General features: G+C 38.6%; 1 protein-coding gene across 1 annotated transcript in view; it reads left to right on the forward strand.

Annotated features, from left to right (window-relative positions):
• Positions 1 to 16,389, forward strand: part of csmd2 (CUB and Sushi multiple domains 2) — a 305,472-nt gene extending 289,083 nt beyond the window's left edge. The window contains exons 58-71 of the mRNA XM_079877810.1: positions 456 to 632; positions 2,163 to 2,342; positions 2,474 to 2,647; positions 2,842 to 3,015; positions 3,359 to 3,432; positions 3,528 to 3,639; positions 3,859 to 4,038; positions 4,917 to 4,982; positions 5,137 to 5,298; positions 6,572 to 6,684; positions 7,687 to 7,774; positions 9,215 to 9,347; positions 9,453 to 9,630; positions 11,701 to 16,389. Coding sequence (XP_079733936.1) covers positions 456 to 632; positions 2,163 to 2,342; positions 2,474 to 2,647; positions 2,842 to 3,015; positions 3,359 to 3,432; positions 3,528 to 3,639; positions 3,859 to 4,038; positions 4,917 to 4,982; positions 5,137 to 5,298; positions 6,572 to 6,684; positions 7,687 to 7,774; positions 9,215 to 9,347; positions 9,453 to 9,612 — 1,793 coding nt within the window. The 3' untranslated portion in view covers positions 9,613 to 9,630; positions 11,701 to 16,389. The remainder of the gene's footprint in view (positions 1 to 455; positions 633 to 2,162; positions 2,343 to 2,473; positions 2,648 to 2,841; positions 3,016 to 3,358; positions 3,433 to 3,527; positions 3,640 to 3,858; positions 4,039 to 4,916; positions 4,983 to 5,136; positions 5,299 to 6,571; positions 6,685 to 7,686; positions 7,775 to 9,214; positions 9,348 to 9,452; positions 9,631 to 11,700) is intronic.
• Positions 16,390 to 20,306: the final 3,917 nt, after the last annotated feature.

Consider the following 20,306-nt stretch of genomic DNA (forward strand, 5'->3'; position numbering starts at 1 on the left):
CCTTTTTAGAGCCAAAGGACACTGGGGTGTGCCATAATAACAACAGGTAATTACTAGTTTGCTGTTAGTTGTTTTAAGCTCGCTATTCAGCGCTCAAGCTTTTTGTTTTCATTGGCAGGTCTCCAGTGCTCAAACCTCTTGCCCATATTGGTGGCATCCCTGGTTGTGAGTGTATGCCCACCTGCTCTTTATTGGCACACACCCATGAATAAGCTCCATCTGCCCTGTCCTGGGGCAGAGGATTGTCTAATGTATGAAATCTCCTGCAGTAAATGTGTTTATTAATTACACACTAAATTAACAAATAACTGTCCAGTTTGGGGGAGGTGCAAGTCCCGTTTAGATGCCTAGCAGTGTGCCAGCCTCCATTGAACCTGGGATTCATGTTCTACGCTGACCATGTATCCTTCTCACCTTGCATCCCATCTGATGTTATCTTGTTGTCTTTTTCACAGTCGTCTCCTGTGGCAACCCTGGAACTCCCCGCAACGCCATGATCCAATTCCATGATGGACTTGTGTTTTCCCGCTCTATCACCTACTCCTGCAGAGAAGGCTACTTTTCCAACGGCCTGCTCACCCGTCATTGTACTGTCAATGGCACCTGGACCGGGGACATGCCGGAATGCACAGGTGCCCCATCAACACCTTTTTTAAACTAGCTAAACTAGCCAATTACTACAGGCTCATTGTTTGGTGGATTCTTGTCAAATTCAAGCATTTCAGTAGGAATCCACATGATTGAAAATTTTGTGTGAAGGAGAAAGATTTCCCCATGCAACTAGTTCAAGTTGGTCATGCAGATTCACCACAAGACAAAATAATGCTGCTTGGTTTGAAAGTGAGTTCTGTGTGAGCTGTGCTTGACAATCAGCCTTTTTTGCACATGAAATGTAAAAAGAAAAATTAACATGATCAATTATAAATTCATGGTGCACATCTTATCCCTCAATGCCTGATTAAAAACATAGCATGTTATCTGGATCTTTGTTCTGTCTAATCGAGAGCTTTTTTAAAGCATTTAGCACTATGTTAGGCTAGTATAAGTCTAAGCTCTTAGCTTGGTAACCGAAGGCTGACTTAAATATTTCCATTAGCTTTGCAGTTATCAACAGAGACTGGCTCCTAGCAAACATTTGCTTAACAGGTCTTATTGTCATTCCATGTAAGAACTTTGTCTCAATCATGCCTTTTATTTGCTTAAAAGTTTGTCGTTGTCTGTGTACATCTCCCTGAGTGACTCTATGTTCAGTATGATCAAGCACCATCTCAGCGAATCAAAGTTGTGGATTGCCAAATTGGAAAGTTTCCATGTTGGAATCCTGAATTCAAGTGGCTTTCTTTTGCAATGTTATGAGTAGTTGGAAATTCCCACTTTCCAAGTTGAATGGAATGCAGGATAAGTCAACTATGCTCATTGTGTCTTTTCATAGGGTCTTTAAGTGGCTTTAGAAAGGCATGGTTTTATTCTTGAGATTTTCTTAGGCTAAACTGCTCTGAATAGTACAGCTCTCAGTGACTGTGCTCTTGAGGAATCCAGAGGCTGGAGTTGAATTGGTTTTGTTCGCGTGAAGCTTTTCAATGCATTGTGGTTCAGGACTTAATAATGAGGGACAGTGTTCTCCATTATCCCTGCCCTGGACACAAGCTGATCTGGGACGTCTACATAGCAGCCCTGTGTTGGAGAGATAGAGACTAGCCCTGTCTCCCATCTTGGCAGCCACCCGAGTGACTTGCCATGCTCATAAAAACACAATGCTCACTGTTCAGACTCTGAGCTAATGGAGGTCACGTGCAAACATTACATCTCCAGACACATTGGTGTCTTTGGCACAGAGCAGGTGCCATTGGCCTCAGACTACAGGAAGTGACTAGAGGAAACAGCCTCCCAAAGCTGGTGCCTAAAACAGTTCATTAATTTAAAGGCACCACTTAGAGTGATAAAAAATCTTGTTGCTTCCAGTTTATGACCCTTTTAATATGAAAATGTTTTTTTGCCTAAATTTGTTATCTGTTTCAATGAAACGGCTAATTATAAAATGGTTCCAAATCATCCAAATTTTGGCACACACCTCACTTCAGCCATGAACTTTCTCTAATCACACCACAAATGGCTTTCAGCCTTCCTTTGACTTCTGCTTTACTCTCTCTGCCCACTTCCAGTCATTAACTGTGGAGATCCTGGAGTGCCAGCTAATGGTATCAGACTGGGCAGCGACTTCACGTACGGCCACAGTGTGAGCTTCCAGTGTTCACCAGGTTTCACTATGGATGCCGATCGTGCCTCCATGCTCATCTGCACCAAGGACCGCACATGGAACGGCACCAAGCCCGTTTGCAAAGGTTCAAGCCCACCGCTTATGAACTAAAGCTTCATGTGTACTTCAAAATCGTGCTCTGTTGACAGTTATTTTATTTATTATTTCATTTAGTTTACTTTTTCAACATGACTGATTGTCTCTTTCCTCTCACAGCTATTGTGTGTGGGGCACCTCCCAGCATCCCGAATGGGCAGGTGGTGGGGACTGATTTCCAGTGGGGGTCCAGCATTAGTTATAACTGTAATCAGGGTTACCAGCTTTCCCTTCCCACCATCCTTACCTGCCAGGGCACGGGAAACTGGAGTGGTGAACGGCCTCAATGTTTTCGTAAGTGTGAATTTTTCTGAAATACTGAAAATATAGTTTGGCTTTTACCAGAAATGTTTGTCCTTTCATAAGCATTTAGATCCACATATCTATTTTTAACTGGGTGTTTCTACATTGTAGATTTAGGTTTTGTTTAATTATGTTAATACCTCATAGTACAGAGTTTTCCTCAATGAAATTCTCTTTCCCTACAGCTGTATTTTGTGGAGATCCAGGGATACCAGCCCAAGGCAAGCGGGAAGACAGAGGGTTCACATACCTATCCTCTGTTTCATTCTCATGTTACCCGCCTTTGATTCTGGTTGGCTCTGCTCGGCAATACTGCCAGTATGACGGAACCTGGAGTGGAACCCAGCCTTCTTGCATAGGTCAGAACTGATTTATTCTTCCTTAACATTTCAAAAAAGCAGCCATTACTTAAGTGTCACATGATCCTTCAGAAATCATTATAATATGCTAATTTGGTGCTCAAAAAAACGTTTCTTATCAATGTTGAAAAATGTTGTGTTGCTTAATATTTTTGTGGAAGCCGAGACACATTTTTGTTTTGAATGTTATATTCATCTCATATATCATATGTACCTAATCTCATAAATACCTGCATGTGTGATATCTGTACTAGATTGAGTCATATTCATATATGATATGCACTATACAGGCACCATACTGTGAATTACTTCTAATTGTTTTCGTTTTGTTTGTTTTTTACAGATCCCAGTCACACCAGCTGTGTAGATCCTGGCACTCCTCTCTTTGGCAACCAGAACAACTCTCAAGGCTACCAGGTACTAATCACATCAGATCAGGGCTGTTTTCAATACATCTGGAACCTTTTTTTTCTCTTGTCATTTATTGACTATTTGTGTGATTGTTTCAACAGATTGGTAGTTCAGTATTCTACAGCTGCAGAAAGGGCCACCTTCTTCTTGGTTCTATCTCTCGGACTTGTTTCCCCAACCTCACCTGGAGTGGCATGCAGCCTGAGTGCATCGGTTAGCCGCAATATTGCAAAAAAATATTAGCCTGATTTTTCTGTTTCTATACTTTTTGTTTGCATTTTTTAAAATGTATTAAAATAATAATAATGTAATTATCTGTAGTGATTAATAAAGTAGAGCAACCTTTCCTGATTTTTGTACAGTTGTTTTTTATTTTTGTTTTTCACAATACACTCTCCACAATGTAAGATTTTCTCTCTCCTTTTCTCTCAGCTCATCACTGTAATCAGCCGGAGCTCCCCGCTCAGGCGGATGTAGGTGCCATAGAGCTGCCATCTCTGGGTTATACGCTCATCTACACCTGTCAGCCTGGATTCTACCTGGCTGGAGGATCTGAACACCGCACCTGCAGGGCTGATGGCAGCTGGACAGGGAAACCTCCGTTGTGTGCACGTATGTACAAAATGCTTTACAAATACATGCTTGAGCATACAAACCGAAATGTTTTTTCCCGTTTCTTTTAAAAATGTGAAGAAAATGATCAATTGCTTTTGAACATGTTCGTACCACTTGTGTGTTTTAGTGTAGCCCATCTGCTTTATTCACAGATTTAATGATTTACCATATTCAACCACATTTTTCTTCTTCACAAATGTTGATAAATGGCCACGTGCATCTGTTTCATCTCCACAACTGGTGTGATCATTGTGCCCAATTCATCATGTTATTGGTGAAAGTTCATATTAGTAGAGCTCTGATTAGCCCAATTGATTGCATTGATTTGGTTTTGGAAAGCCCAGACTGCTTTAAAACATCCCCAGATAAACAGGGCCCATACAGTATTTACTGTGGTTACTGTGAGCGTAGAGCAGAAATATAAGATTATCAATTTGCTTTTTACTCTGGTATTAGTCTCAAGTTAATGCTGAAATGGATTGCACTCTAAGAGTTGTTGAAATATGTTGCTGAAATCTTTTATAACAAAGCTATAAAAGCAAGGTTCTGGCCTTTTGCAGTGGCAGGATATTAACAGCACCTGTGGGAGACCAGAGAGAGGCAACATAGTCTGACATCTAATAAAGCTGTTTTTCCCCACTGTCTGTGTCCAGTCATCTTATATTGTCCTGCGATGTAGACTTCACTAGATGTTCAGACATATTAAGTGAGATTTCAAATAATAGAAAATGTCCTGTCCGAATGGTATAGGATACATTGTGTACATCATGACTACGCATATATATTATATAAACAAACCAAATCACATTTATTGACAGGTCCTGTCTTCTGTATTATTCCACTTCCTCTAACACCATATATGACTTATTCCATAGCTGATAACAGACCAAGTGGAAAAACTGTAGGAACCGTGCAAGAGCCGCCCAACACAAAGCTACCCGGTAAGTTTCACTGTTTACCATAAATTTAAATAATCTTTCAATGGAAGGCAAGTTAATTACAAATCCCCCTAAAATATTTTAGTCACTTGAATGTATAATAATTCTTGTCTCTGTTTCTTTCAATCTGTTCTTCTATTCTGTGCCTCTATCTTAGTGCCAAGTGGGGTTTTTGCTAAGAACTCTCTTTGGAGGGGTTCGTACGAATATCTAGGGAAGAAGCAGCCAGCAATGCTTAGCATAACTGCTTTTGAACCGTTCAGCAATCGGGTCAATGGCACTCTCACGGACCACAGCGGAGTACAGCTTAATCTGGCTGGTGAGTGTTTTTTATTTTAACCTCACAACACATTTCGCCAACCACTCATTTGTGACGCTTCAGCAGCCAGGTAATGACAATTTTCTGGCTTGCATTGCCCCTAGCACTGTGTTTTGTGTTCTCTTAAAAGGAAAAGTTCAGCCAAAAAAATTCTGTATACTTATTCCAAACCTTTTTTTTTTTTTCTTCCATGGATCAAAAAAAAAACAAAAAAAAAAACATTAAATATGAAATTATATCATAGCGAGGACCTCTACAGACCTCAGGACTGTGTATCACAGGGGTCATACATTTCCTAAAATATCAAATAATTTAACAATTTTATGAGATTCAGATTTTTTTAAGTCAACATTTATGTGATCAAGTCGACATCCATTAGTCGCTGATGATGTCATTAATGAACAAATAACCTGAACATCGAGCTGAGACACAAACGCGGGTTGCCTTGTGCACAGCTATGGCATATGACACAGCGCTGCACACAATGCTATTGCTTCTACGTAACAGTTTATTTTTATCAGTTCTTTTGTCTTTGAGACGTTCTCACAGATTTCTGCTCGTTCTAAATCAGATACAGATAAAGTAGCACAGTAAAGATTACATTTATATGAATGCATTAGTTAGAGAGCGATTGCATGTTGGCAGCGTCTCTCTACTAATGGTGAAGCTGTGGGTTTTAGTTGCTAAGAGTATTATGCTAGAACTTTTCAGTTTCTAAGCTCTTTTATTAATAAATCACAGAGCAATGTTGACAATACATTTCTGCGATACTGAATGTTTCTGTGAGCTACTGTCTGTATGTGTGTGCGTTACAAAGCAGCAGCACATTAGTTTAGGACTGCGATTAACTTGCTTGTATAGTAAGCTGTTTAAAACATGCATTCACCCAATTAATTTTGAGCATCCAGATGGTATAATCAAACATTTATTGTGGAGCGCTCTCAGAGTATGTATTTATTTGTCATTTTAACTGTTGGAAACTGAGCTTATATGTGGACTTCAATGATGTATTATTCTGTTGCGCCCTCTATAGGCCATGATCAGTGATTAGTTGACATCAAGCTTAAACTGTCGACTACTCTGTGCAACCTCTAGTACACACACATGCAAAACCATATAAAACAAATACAAAAAGTACAAAAACTTGACAATTATGTTTTCCATTTTTTTTTTTTATCGCTATAACAATCTCATGACACTCATTAACACTTATTGTAGGTGCACCGACTTTTTAACAGCTTCATTCACATACACATTCTCTCCATTCCTGCAGGTACCTATAAGAAAGAAGAAGCCCAGTTGTTGCTGCAGGTGTATCAGATCCGCGGTCCTGTGGAGATCTTCGTTAACAAGTTCAAAATTGACAACTGGGCACTTGACGGACATGTATGTAAATTCCTCTTTCCGTTTCCTCTGATCTTCACTGCAGTTGTCACAGGAAATCCCTTGTTTGCAGTACATCCATAAAATCATTATTCTGATATGTTGAAATGGAGACTCCCTGCAGTGTGAAACGTGGAAATAATAATCATCGTGATGATTATTGAGATTCTCCACGTTGTAATGGATTAGATTCAAATAGATTGTTTGCTTTGAAGATATTAAGCAACCACAGATCAAATATTTAAGCCACGTAGGTGTGATTTAACTTGACCCAGCCATCCAGTTGACTTATTCTTAAGTAGACTGGTTACTGGGAAAGAGAAGCATCTTGCAATTGATTTCAACAGCTTTGCTTTTATGTTGATGCTAGTCCTTTCTACTTTACGGTATGACTTCATGCAGATGTAGTCTTCAGAAAGTCGTGGTCTCACTTTGAAAGGTGGAGGTTTCTGTACCTTCACTGCAACCCGAGAGTGCGTAAAGAGTTCTTCAATACTCACAGGTTGATGTAAGAGCTCTTGTCTAGGGCCAGACCTTGGGCTGCTTGTAACTACTGAAACCCTCAACCACACACACACACACACCTTGTCACTCCTGGGGATAGAAGAGCACCGACAAAGTTTTTCTTTTAATTAAAACGTCAGTTAAATCATTGCTGGGTAATCAGGGCCAGACGTCTCTACCCCCTCCAATGCACACGGGACAAGCACCTAGGAGAGTGTAATTAAAAGTGTGGGCCATGATGTGTGGCTCTAGTGTGTGTGTTCATGTAAGAGAGAGAAAGAGCACAAGAGGTAGAGGATAAATGAGAAAGCTCGTTTTATATGTGCCTGTCTGTTTGTATTCGCATATGTACACGTTTTATGCCTCAGTGAAGAATGATGGGGAAAGTAAATGTCAAACATAAGTAGTCTTTCACATGAGTGACACATATTACCTTTCCGTGGCTCATTTTTGACATTTTGAAAATTCTTTACACTTACTGTTTTGTGTTTTTCTCCACAGGTGTCGTACATGCCTTCATCTGATTCATTTGTATACCAAGGCTTTGTTCGAGGAAAAGGCTTCGGCCAGTTTGGACTTCAGAGGCTGGGTATGTGTGCTTGTCTTATAGGACACTTCATTTGTTAAAACGTATTCTTTAAAGGGTTTGTTTCACCCAAAAATCAATTACCCCGCCTTATGTTGTTCCACACCTATAAGACTTTTGTTTGTCTTCGAAGCACAAATGAACTTTCGAATGGAAGGATCAGAAAACAAGCTTCATAATAATATCTTTATTTGTGCTTCGAGGATTAACAGAAGTGGTTCAGAATGACGCGGGTATGAGTAATTGATGACAGAATTTGAATTTTGGGGTGAACTTTAAGTCTTTAACATATATGACAGAAAGACACCGAAGTGATTCCATTGGCTGAAACTGTTCAGTGTACTAGCTTAGAGTAGCAGTAGCATAGCATTGCATGATAGCTCACCTTATACCCTATGCAAGTGACTTATTCTACATTCTCTGATCGGGCATTACAATGGTTACCCCTCGAGTTCTAGAGTTGCGAGTTCTATTAAATAAAATATTCAAATATTAGGTATTGAACCCTTTCAGGGAGTTATCTGTGTCAGATGGTTGGGATACTCAAAAAAAAAATCAGTCCATTAATTATTTGCATATAGTTGTCTCTGCTTTTTTAAGCTGGCGAAGTATTTTAATATTGAATACAATAAACATTTCAGCTTTTAAGCCATTAAAATGTTACGTCTGTGTTGATTCCTCTATAATTATTTATCAATGAAATGTTTTAAAATGATATATACTGCCAATGCTGCGCACAACAGCTATCATGTATTATTATCATACAGTTTAGAAAGAGAGAAAGGAAAACTAGAGTCAGTCTAAGTATCTTGTGTACAGCTTGTGGAGGCCAAACCATGAACGGTCTGTCAAATCCTGCTGTGATGAAAAAGGTGCGCCTTCATTTATAAACGACAGCTGTATAGACTCATATCCCAACATCGTCTGACAGATTGAGCAAACAGAAGATTTATTAATAAGAGGGGCTGTAGGGGAAAGAGCATGTGTGTGTGTGTGCACACCCATATTCCATCATTTTATGTTGTTTTGATGAGCTGGCTCTATTGAGTTAGTTAATTGAATCTCCCACTTGCAGCCTTGATGTTATTGGGAAGCTTTTTGGCATTGTCTGATGAACAGGTGCACTGACACTCTCTTGTTGTTTAGGAAAGCTCTGTGGTCGAAATAGAAAAGTGAATTCAGAATGACTTCATCTTTGCCATGTCTTGATATCTGTAATTAAAAAAGCATTGTCAGTATAATGCAGTTTGACATCTCTCAAAAACACGTCCCCTAGTTGAGTTATACAAAACAGTGAGATATGAAGTTGCCACATTTCATGTATTAATTTCTTATTTGTTACATGGTTTTAAAATCAATTTGAACACATGCTTTGACTGAACTTTTAACTTGTGGTTAGTTATTGTTATTTCATAAATGGTTCCTTCGTATGTTATTTTACAGAGGGCCTTGATCCAACTGGGGTGAATCCAGGCTATAACTTTGCCTCCAATAGCAGTTCAGTGGCAGCAGCCATTTTAGTGCCTTTTATTGCCATGATTATAGCAGGCTTCGCTCTCTATCTCTACAAACACAGGTAAAGCAGTTCACGGAAGATTTATAATTTATTGTAAATTTATTTGTGTATGTATTATGAATCACTCCTCCAGAATATTTGTTAATTTGTCTTGCTTGCTTTCAGAAAAAGGCCCAAAGTACCCTTCAATGGTTATGTGGGCCATGAGAACACCAACGGAAGGGCGACTTTCGAAAACCCTATGTATGACCGCAATATCCAGCCCACTGACATCATGGCCAATGAGACAGAGTTCACGGTCAGCACAGTGTGCACAGCAGTATAGCGACCTCTCTAGTCAAAGGTGAGTCTTCAACCAGAAAGATTCATTCTCAGTGATCGGCCTGGCTTTGATTTGTTATGACTGGGGTTGTGCTGCAGAGCCTGTATCTGTAATAATCTCAAAATGATTTTTATCTGTATTCAGATAAAACCGTAATTGTGCGGGACTTTAAATGGAATTTTGTAAAATTACATGAAGCCTTTTTTTTTTTTTGCTTCGGGCACATACTAGCTATGATATTGTAGCCAAATATGTTAGCTAATAACTATGTTTCAGTTTGCCTCAGAATACATTTTGGAACAGCCTTTGCGCCAGGAGCGTGTTTCCATAGGAAGTCCATCAGGTTTTGGAACAGAGATAATTGTTTTCTTTTGAAACAGTATCCTAACTCGTATCGATGCCTCCTTCTCTTCCCAAACTCGCCGGTCTGTGTCCGTAGATTGCGTCCATCATATCGAACCACTTCCAATTTTTTCTGTGTACACCACTCCGGCTGTTGTTGTCTTTCACCTTACAGTAGTCACTCTGCAGTTTCTTGCATTTAATGCGGCGCTGCTCGGACGTCCGCTGGAACCCCTCGGCAGCCATCTTCTCAGAAACATGCTGAAAAACCTTTTCATTTCATGATACCCAGGAAGGTCTGCACCTCCTGGGTCGACCACGGTAACGTTATGCTGCGCACCGACATTGTTTTGCAACGGTGTTGTGTTTTAAAAATGTTGTCGTTTCCCTTGTAGCACGCGCAAGTTCTCTGTCAACCAATCAGTGTTCTGCAGTGAGTCTAGCTCCACCCTTTAGGTACCATACCACTATGCTAGGTACCCCAACGGAAGGGTACCGAAAAAGTGGTACAGTACGGTTCGGCATTTTGGTACCATTCACAACTTTTGACAATGGAAACGTAAATAATTGCGTACCGTACTGCTCGGTGGAAACGAGCCATTTGTGATTTTTTTTATTGATTTTTTTTTCTAGAACTTGTTAGACATTTTTCTAGATTTCAGAGTCATACTGTGACCTTAGCATTCTGCATCCACATACAACGTGCTTCATTAGACTACTGTACAAACTAGCATGGCATCAGAGATGAAAAGGTCATTGCCGACCACATCTTGCAATATAATAAGCCGAATGAGGACATAGACCTCAGGGAAAGGGAAAAAAGCAATATATCCTCACATAGTTGCTTTGGAATGATTTAGTGGCATCATTTGCTGTATATTTCTGCTATTTTACCCAAACTGCCTTTTCAGCATATAGTTTGTTTGAATGTTGAGTGGGGAGAGGGGGAATTAAAACTGGAGAAATTTTACTTCTGAAACTGACTTTATCGCCCTAGTTTTGCCCTTAGTCAAAATGGAAAACAAACTGCTGAGGCAAGGGGATAAGGATAGAGAAATATTGAATTTTAATTTATTTATATCAGCTGTTGTACCCTTTTCAAAGTTTATATATATATATATATATATATATATATATATATATATATATATATATAGGTTTCCCCCCTGTATCCCATGTATTTAAGTCTCGTCTGCTGATTTGAACCTGAAACAGGCTCTGAGGATTTTTTTGATTACTTTTATGAATTAAGTTAAAAATGTACCTTACTATTGCAGTGTTGTGATAATATTACTATGAAACAGTTGTGTCGAGCACCCCTCTTTCTCTATTTTTTCTTATCCATTCCATCTGAAAAGCAGTTTTGGGCAGTAACCAACTAAAAGTAGCATTGCTGTTTACTACGTTTTTCGGTCTCCTAATAGTACCTCAGCTGTTTTTAAAATAGCTTTTCCATTAATGGGCTACTTTTGAAACAAAAATAGCTTCTTCTTTTTTTCTTGTTTTTTTTTTGCGCACAACTGTTTAAGCCGAGCAAGTAATCAAAAGCACTGTCATTGGGAGTTGTGATTCAGCTGCTTCAACATAGTTAGGTACTTTTTTTTAGTAACTTGAACTGTAGCTATAGTAAATTTGACAGTAGTTTAACTATGTCTCTTGAGAAGTTTCGTAGTAGTTTCTCCAACACTGCAGATAAATGTGTCTTCTCTACTCTTAATTCCTTCTCCGTTCTCTTTCCTCTTTTCACAGGCTGGATATAGTCTTTCCCTCTCCAAACAACTATCCCCATAGTTACGAATGGGCCGGACGGATGGACTAAAGAGGAGGATTTTTTTGTTTTTCATCTGTAAACCAATTCCAATGTGACAAAAAGTGATAAACCTTGATAACAATGCTGTAAAAATGCATCAACAGAGATGCACTGATAAAGAACCACGTCAGTGTTTGCTAGCTAAAACTCTGTTCCTACACTCTTCTGCTGTCTCCTCTTTTTTCCTTCTGAGGGAACGTCCTGTTTGACTGTGGCAGCGCGAGGGACACATGTGAAGCTCACAGTCGTCGCTTGCCAAAAAAAGACAAGAGGTACATTGTTCGGTCAAACGAAGCCCGCCCATTCTTACTCTTGAGGTAGAGGAAGCCTTCATGTGAACAGGAAGTCAAGAGAAGCATGTTGCTGGAGAAGCTTTGTTTAACTTTTTTACCTTGAGTTGTTTTCTATGGAGTGCGTTTTGGCTTATTTTATCCCATATCCACCTTGAACTGAAATCACAAACAAGTGCAGACTTCACTGAGGACACTCTCTCTGACACATCAGTTCCCTGAGCATGTTACGCCACACCTCGACTTGAAGAGGAATGAGATTCAGAGGCTTATTAGAAGACATGGATTCTAGCTGTAGCATCTCTTTTCTCATTCCAGCTTGAAGGAACAAGTGTTCTCGCACCATCTTATCATGATCCTGACTGAGAATGGACAGTCCAACCCTCTGAGCAGCCCAGCGGAGAACATGAAAAGACACGGTGCACGTGTTTATGTGTTCAGGGGCTTTATGGAGCTGACTTCACGGCCATTATCGGCTGTTATTTTCTTTTTCCCACACTGACAGAAGAAAAGCAGCCCACATTGGAAGGTTGGATTTCCTCTATATTACAAAGGAGTGGATTTGGATGTTCTGAGTTTGATGTTCTTGGTTTAATGGCTGGGACTTGTCGATGAACCATTCACTAGCGTTTATAGATATTCCTGATGTCAGGCAGATTTTAGGTGGTGGGCTTCTGATGTCATTGAATGTCATGGATCAAATGATTTTCATACATAGATTAAAAAAGCAACACAGCCCTTGAAGACTTGAAGTACGGAGATAAATATAACTTGAAATATGTCTTTCATAACCAAGGGAGGGTCTGCTTTCAGTCCTCAAGTTCTGAAGTCAAGGATAAGGATGACGGATTTAGTCAAAAGGAGCCAACACCAAATAAGCGTGAAAATCTTTAATCTCTGTAGCTTTGTGTCATAATCTGTTTCCCTGCATATTCCTCCATGTCATCCATGCCCACACCACACTTACGATAAGCAAAAGGGGCTTAGAAATCACTCCTTAAAATACTAATCCAATGCTGGTTGTTTATTTGCATGCATTTGCCCCAATAACTTGATGGGAAGGTTTGAAGATGAGCAACAGCTTGGGATAGATCTGCATACTGAATAACTTGTATTTTGTTGTCAGAGTACACTATATTCTGGGTGCAGCATCCTTTAACTGGCCGGTGTTTTTGAGATTTGTAATTCAGTTATTGAATATTATTGTCGCTGCTTGTTTTTGCATCATTCGGTTCGATTTTCTTGTCTTATGGCCTCTGTTACCTGATGTCGGCATTTACTTTCCAGTGGGCATTTAAATTCCTCCAGTTTATGTGCTGGACTGTTCAGCTTCTGAAATCAATCTCTGATATAATTGCTTTTACAGGTTTATTACTTTTGAAATCGGTAGCCTATCATCGTTCTGTTAATGTGATATTACCCAGAGATTGTTTCAATTGTAAGTTGATCGAAAAAGCAAAGATTGTATTTCCCTTGGGATTTTATGGGCCAGGAGTTTAGCAGGTACATTATCTTCAACCTATTGACATTCACTTTATATTTACAAGACTGTCGTATGGCTGTTCTTTTTTTTCGTTTTGAATTGCTTTATCAGTGTAGACGTCATCTTAAAGCATTTGCCACATATCAGACAACATTTTGCTGCAGATGTGCATTTTTATGCCTCAGTAAACCTACAACAATAGCAATGCTGCCAGATTTATAATTCTGACATTAGAAATAGCTCCTTTTAAAATGCTACAAAATTACACTTAACACACACACACATAAATCAAGGCACAAAGGGCTTCAAAGTCATCTCCTCTACTTCATTGTCATCTTTATATGTGTATTTGAACCCATACTGTTGTTAAAGTATCCAGACAGACTGTGTTTCACACTTGTCCATCTGTTTCTCGTAACAGTGCCTTGGTAACGCTAAATGTGGTGTATCTAATCTCTTCTTATTGCTCCATTTTTGTTATTATTGCACAATGGTCAAGAGCTGCCAGTTGCTAGGGGAGAATTTCAAAGACGCTGCTTCTCTGTTTAGTCGAGTCTTTGTTATTCTTAGCTTAAGAGAATCAAACAAATACAAAAAATAAAGACCAGCACCCTAAAGCGTGCAATTAATTTATATCTTCACATAATTCCTTAGGTTAGAACCTGCACTTTAAGGAAGCAAGTAATCACTCTGTCTTCTTTGTCCTTCCAGCTAGTATTTGTCATTAGAATATTCTTGTATTGTGAATATTATTAATTTTGCAAATCTATTGCAAAACCTATGGTGCTGCTTTGCCAAAAGCCCTATTCGGACGGGATTAACCTTACAAGGGTAGATGGAGTAATGTAATTTTACCACAGGATGTCTGTAATATTAATGGCCAATTCGCACAGGATAAGATATCTCAGTAAAACTAGCAGAAGTGGGAGGGGTAACTCGTGTCATCATGTCATATTACGTTGCTTTCTGATATCACGTGCGCAAACACATATAACCTATATTTATATAAAACAGTTATGTCCGGTCGAACGATGTAATTAACTTCAGATTGGATTGTGTTGGTAAAAGGCACTTACCTAGCGCTAAAAGATGTTTCGTGCCTCTAACAAGTGCTTCGATCTTCTTTCTGATCTGAATGGTATGTGGAAAACACTTGAGTTTTGCCACAGACTTGTCCCAGAGTCTAGAACGCAACTGAATAATGTTTCAAGCGACTCCATACTTGAAAAACTACTTTTAAACAGGAAATGACTAAATATTTATGTACATATTTAATGGGATTAGTATTACCTGACGTAATTTTTCCGGACCTTTTTACTGAAGGTAAAAGTCGCCATAATCTTTACTGACTTTGTCCGTAATGATTACTGAGATGGCACATTCAGACAGAACTAAAATCACAGAGAAGCTCTGGTAATTATTACTTTACCCCACCTCTCCATGTTAAACTAGTCCTGTCCGAATAGGGCTAAAGTCAAAGGCATCAGCCTATTTCATGTACATATATAGGGAGAAATCAAAAGCATTACAGCGTTTACGTTATTATTCATAGCATTTAGCAATGGTAACAGTGAAATAGTGTGTCTGTAGTGTCGTCATTGCACGATAACTAAATCAGATGTGCTCCCTTCACAGCGCTGATGTGTTATCAGTGTCATACCATTTTTTAAGAACCCAAAACTGGTGCTTACGTCTTCATGTGACGAGCTGTGCCTGGCAGCCCTCCATATATTTTATGTTATTCTCAGCCCGACTGAATCACACATACATACACTAAAATGGAGACCAGCATCTCAAATAATTTACAATGTCACATATTTACATATTTGCGACGAGCCCTTTTCATTAAGGTTTTGTTAACATGACGTGAAAGTGAGCTTGTTTTTTTTTAATCTTGCGTGCTACAAGTTATATGAAGCAAAGACAACGATCTTAATTGTTATCCTGTTGTAATGTCAAGACCACCTCGTAGTGTCAAAACATATTTGTGTCTTTTTTCAGTGTCTTTCAAAGGCGAGAAGTTTGGATGTAGACAATATCGGGATTTCACTGAATGTATGTTTAATTCTGGAAATGTCTATGTTATATCTGCTATACATATTGTGAACATCCAACAAACTACATAACTCATGAATTGTCCCTTAATAACATATCAGAAAAGCGGCACCCCTAAAAGACTGCATATCGGTATATTTAAATTGCACACTACAGCTTATATTGAAGAAGTTTATGAAAATGTTTTACTACAGGATGAACAAATCAGTTTTGTGTGGAGGTCGATGTGAAAATATCTTGGTATGCACTTTTCCAGCTTCTTTTCGTCCTTTTATTGTCATTTTGAGAACCACATCCATGCGTTTCTCTCCAGTATGTAAGAGGTACGAGCCCAGCCTTGAAGGACTTTTAAAGGACTGCTCTGCTCTGGCTATCCAAAGCCTAAAGGAATACAGTCAGTCTCGAGTTGCGTACTTGACCAAAAGGATTTTTTTGAACAGACTTTCAAACTTTCAAGGACCTTATTAGAACGGTCCGTTGCGGATATCAAGACAGAGACACTGAGAGGAGAACTAATGAATAGAAACCTTTTTTGTACAGAGATATATTTTTATGGAAATAAATTTGTAATATAAAAAAAAGAGAAAGTGTATTGACAGATCTGTAAATGTTTTTCATTATTGTAGTACAAATGCTAGTGGGGATTATAAAAATATATATATAAAATATATATATACAAAGACAAAATAGAGACAAAGGTTTTTTTGTAAATGTAAAAACGATTGTATATAGAAGTTTACATATTGTAAATATGTAATACCCAACATGGCTTGTCTGCAATATATAAAATGTATTTTATCTGTCTGTATATGATGCTTTGCATTGTGTTTCAGCTTATTCTACTTTCCTGAACTTAAAAAAACTATTTTGAAGTTTTTTTGGAATAAAAAAAAAAGAAAACATATGTGCCTGGTAGTTTCTTTGTTGTGTGGCAGGTTTGTAACTTGAAAGCATGATAATGAAACTTTGGCCGAACAGATGTTTCAAATCTTTATTTGTCCACTGTGTGCATATTTTAACCCAACCTTTTGGTAAAACTTTAGAATAGCTGTTCCATAATTAATAACTGCATATAACACAGGAACAAATGGAGGTAGGAAGACATCAAGGCACGTCCGATTCCAATGTTTTTGTAACATCCTGGCTGCTGGGATGCCTTTATCTAGAAGATTTTTAAGGCAGCTTTTGTGTGTCCTTTATTTCATAGTATGCTTAATATGTCATAGAAAATGGTTTCTGATGAAATTATAAAAACATTTATTCATAAATGTCTATTTTTAGCCTATGATTTTATTTCTATAGAGTACTGCAGGGATGAAAATAACCCGAAACCGATTTAGCATTTTAGTGCTTCTGGTTCCATTGTCCTGAAAGCAATGGTTTTTTTTTTTAAATGTTTTATTTTATTTATTTTTTTGTTAAAGGGATAGTTCACCCAAACAAGTTGTTACAAACATGTATGAATTTCTTTCCTCTGTTGAACACAAAAGAAGATATTTTGAAGAATGTCAGTAACCAGACAGATGATGGACCCCATTGACTTCCATAGTATGGAAAAAAATAATAATACTATGGAAGTCTATAGGGCTCATAAACTGTTTGCATTCAAACAATCATAAAAGACCGCCTACTCTCTTCCTAATGCGTAAACATTATGGAAGCATACTGGCCAGACGGGATTTAAACTTTGTCGGCTGAAGACCCAGATTTGGTCGTACCAAGCGCAAGATAAACGTACCAAGCGCAATGTTCTCTCAACATTCCTGATTTCTTACACCGTCGTCTCCGATCGCGTTCATATGTAAAATGTCTGTCTGTCTGTCTGTCTCAAACAAGTGTATAATGTTATATATAATACATCTAAATGTCTGCTTAACAACTGGTTAATTTATCGCACTATTTGTTTACAGCCGAATCACAGCCATGCTGGTCAAATGAACAGTTGCACTCTTGCTTTTGTGATACTGGCTAATAATACTAAATATCATTTAGCAAAATGATTATTTTTAAACTGCTCCTTATTACAACGATTTCCCTCTTAAACTAAAAGGTATAGATTTTGTGGTTGAAAAGCAGACTCACCAAATTTTCTTCTCAGCTCTCATTTTTAATGAAACACCTGAGCTTCAGTGTTGGGTGCAAACATGGATCAACTTTCTCTGAGAAAGACCTAGTTAGGTTTAGAAATGAAACCCAGATTGAAAGAATAACAAAAGTAATTTGCAGTGTTTATATACTATTATCATGAAATATCACCTTCGAGCGACACAGTGATTTAATACACTTGATTAATGGTTAATTATTTGAATATTTTGTCAGCCATAAAGTCGCAATTTCTGTTTTATTGGTTTAACAAAGCAAAATCATTTCAAGTGCCCCCTGGAACCTGCTTAACTACCCCTTTGGGTTGCATGTACCCCTGGTTGGGAACCCCTGCTGTACGACACCAGGCCTCTGGGTGTAATAACTTTCTTTAGAAGCCACTTCTCTAGGAAATACAAATACTGTGGGAGTACAGATGGCGTTTTGATCGTTTATTATTTATTCAGTTCTTGTCATTAGTGTCTTCCCGCTTGTGTTCAGTGGTAGCTTGAGGGAGCAGACTTTTATCCAAACTTTTGCAACAATAGCATCTAGAAGACTTAAAGTTTTGTCAAACCATGCCTGGGATGTATAATTAAAGGTAAAAAAGCAGCACAGATCTCCCAGGGTTCCACGCGCCTCCCACGCAGCAGAAAGAATCAAGCTGGAGATTCTGTTTGCTGCCAATGTTTCATTTATTCACGAATATTTTTTCAGAAAGAATATTTCAGAAAGAGAGGCCATTTTGAATGGGTCCAATTCGTGTTCCTGCACTTGCAGTGTATAAGCTTCAGTTGGTCTGGCAGCAGGACAGCAGCCAAACTAAGTACAAGTCTGTAATTGGACACCAGGAGTCTCATTATTAGGTAGGACAGTCTGTTTCAAACAAAGATCATGTGCAAGGAACCAGCATTAAGACTTGAGCGCCAAATGCAAGTCAACACGTGAATAAAATGAATTTTTTCGTCCAATTTTCGGGAACTGCAACTTGATATGGTCAGCAATCAAAGGGATCCAAACAAAAATGAAAATTGTCATTGTTTACTCAGCCTCATGTCGTTCCAAACCTGTATGACTCTGTTTAATGTCCAAACAGTGCAATAAATGATATTCTGGATCCTGCTGATTTGGATTGTACGCTCTTTAAAATAAAGGTTCCAAAATTGTTTTCACGGCTGTGCTATGGAAGAAACATTTTGGATTCCCCAAAGAACCTTTCAGTAAATAGTTTTTAAAAGAAATGTTCTTTATTGGCATTGATGGTTCCATGAAGAACCTTTAACATTAGCCGCTTTCCGACCAAGTAGTTACAGGAACTTAGTTATAGGAACTGTCCACTTCTAAACAGTTCTATACTCTCCCCAAACTCGGTTTTGCTGTTTGCGTTCACACTGGCCAAGTGGCCATAGGAACTGGTAGGAGGGGTAAGGGAGTGACGCAAGCACGGTGACTTTTATTTTGACGGCGCGACGGACCTTTATTTTGGCGGCGCTGAGAACGCCAGAGCAAACAATGCTCGCATTCTCTGTTTATTAGTTAGCGATCTGTCTAACAGTACTGTTTAATATGTTATTAGATAGAACTGTTATAGAAAGTAGACAGTATATGAAAAAAAGGTTATTAGCCTATGCCGTGTGGTTGATGTCCAGTGTTGCTAGCTGCAGATAAACATAATCATGTTTGGCTTGGTCCCCTCAAAGTTGCGTTGGATTTTCTCTTCAGCATAAAGGTTTAAATGCCCATCTATCACTGTTTTCCATGTTTGTATAGTTAGTTTATGGAGTAAATATATAGGTTATAATCTGTGTGTTTACATTATAACTGTTTTAAAAAATGGCGGGTGCTGGTGTTCCGCGTGCGTTCGGTCAATCAGCGTACACTAACGTCACGGGTAGTTCCTATAGTGCTGGTTTAGACCCTACTCTGAAGTAGGACCTAAATTAGTTCCTCCAAATGGAGTTCCTAGAACTAAAATCGTTCCTAGTTCCTGCGGTGCGAACACGCCGACATCCGGGTACTTTAGCCAATAGTTCTAGGAACTGTGAAAAGGTTCCTCCGTCGGAAAGCGGCTATTCATGGACAATTTATGCACAAAAATGTTGTTTATAGTGGAAAGGGGTTCTTTAGATTATTAGATTATTCTTCACACTGAGAAAAAAAATCTTTTAAGAACGGTTCATTGAAAGGTTTTCTTTGGGGAACCAAAAATGGTTCTTCTATGACATTGCTGTGAAAACTCTCTTTTGGAACCTTTACTTTTAAGAGTGAATATGTTTGTTCCAATTTATTTTGGAAGTGTTGTGACGAATGGTCAGCTGATGGTGCTTGGTTAGGTTAAACTCTGCTCTTGATTGATTAAAGTAACTGCCACAGCAGGTCATTAGTCACCTGTGGTTCCTTCTGCTCATGGCAGTTATTAATCATGAGCCATGGCTGTTGACTTAAGTGCTGTACCACTGCAACACCCCCAAAGATTTTGTGTTGTGCAATAATGGGTTAAAATGTCCTATCAATTCTTTCTTACTGACTCCTCATACTGGCTCTTTGTATTTCACTTTCAAAAGTATAAATGATTAGCTAACGCTCATAGACAGATTTTCTTTTTTCTGTTTGTTCATATGGTTTTAGGGTGAAA

Source organism: Squalius cephalus, assembly GCF_949319135.1.
Source record: "Squalius cephalus genome assembly, chromosome: 8".
NCBI classification, from domain to species: Eukaryota; Metazoa; Chordata; class Actinopteri; order Cypriniformes; family Leuciscidae; genus Squalius; species Squalius cephalus.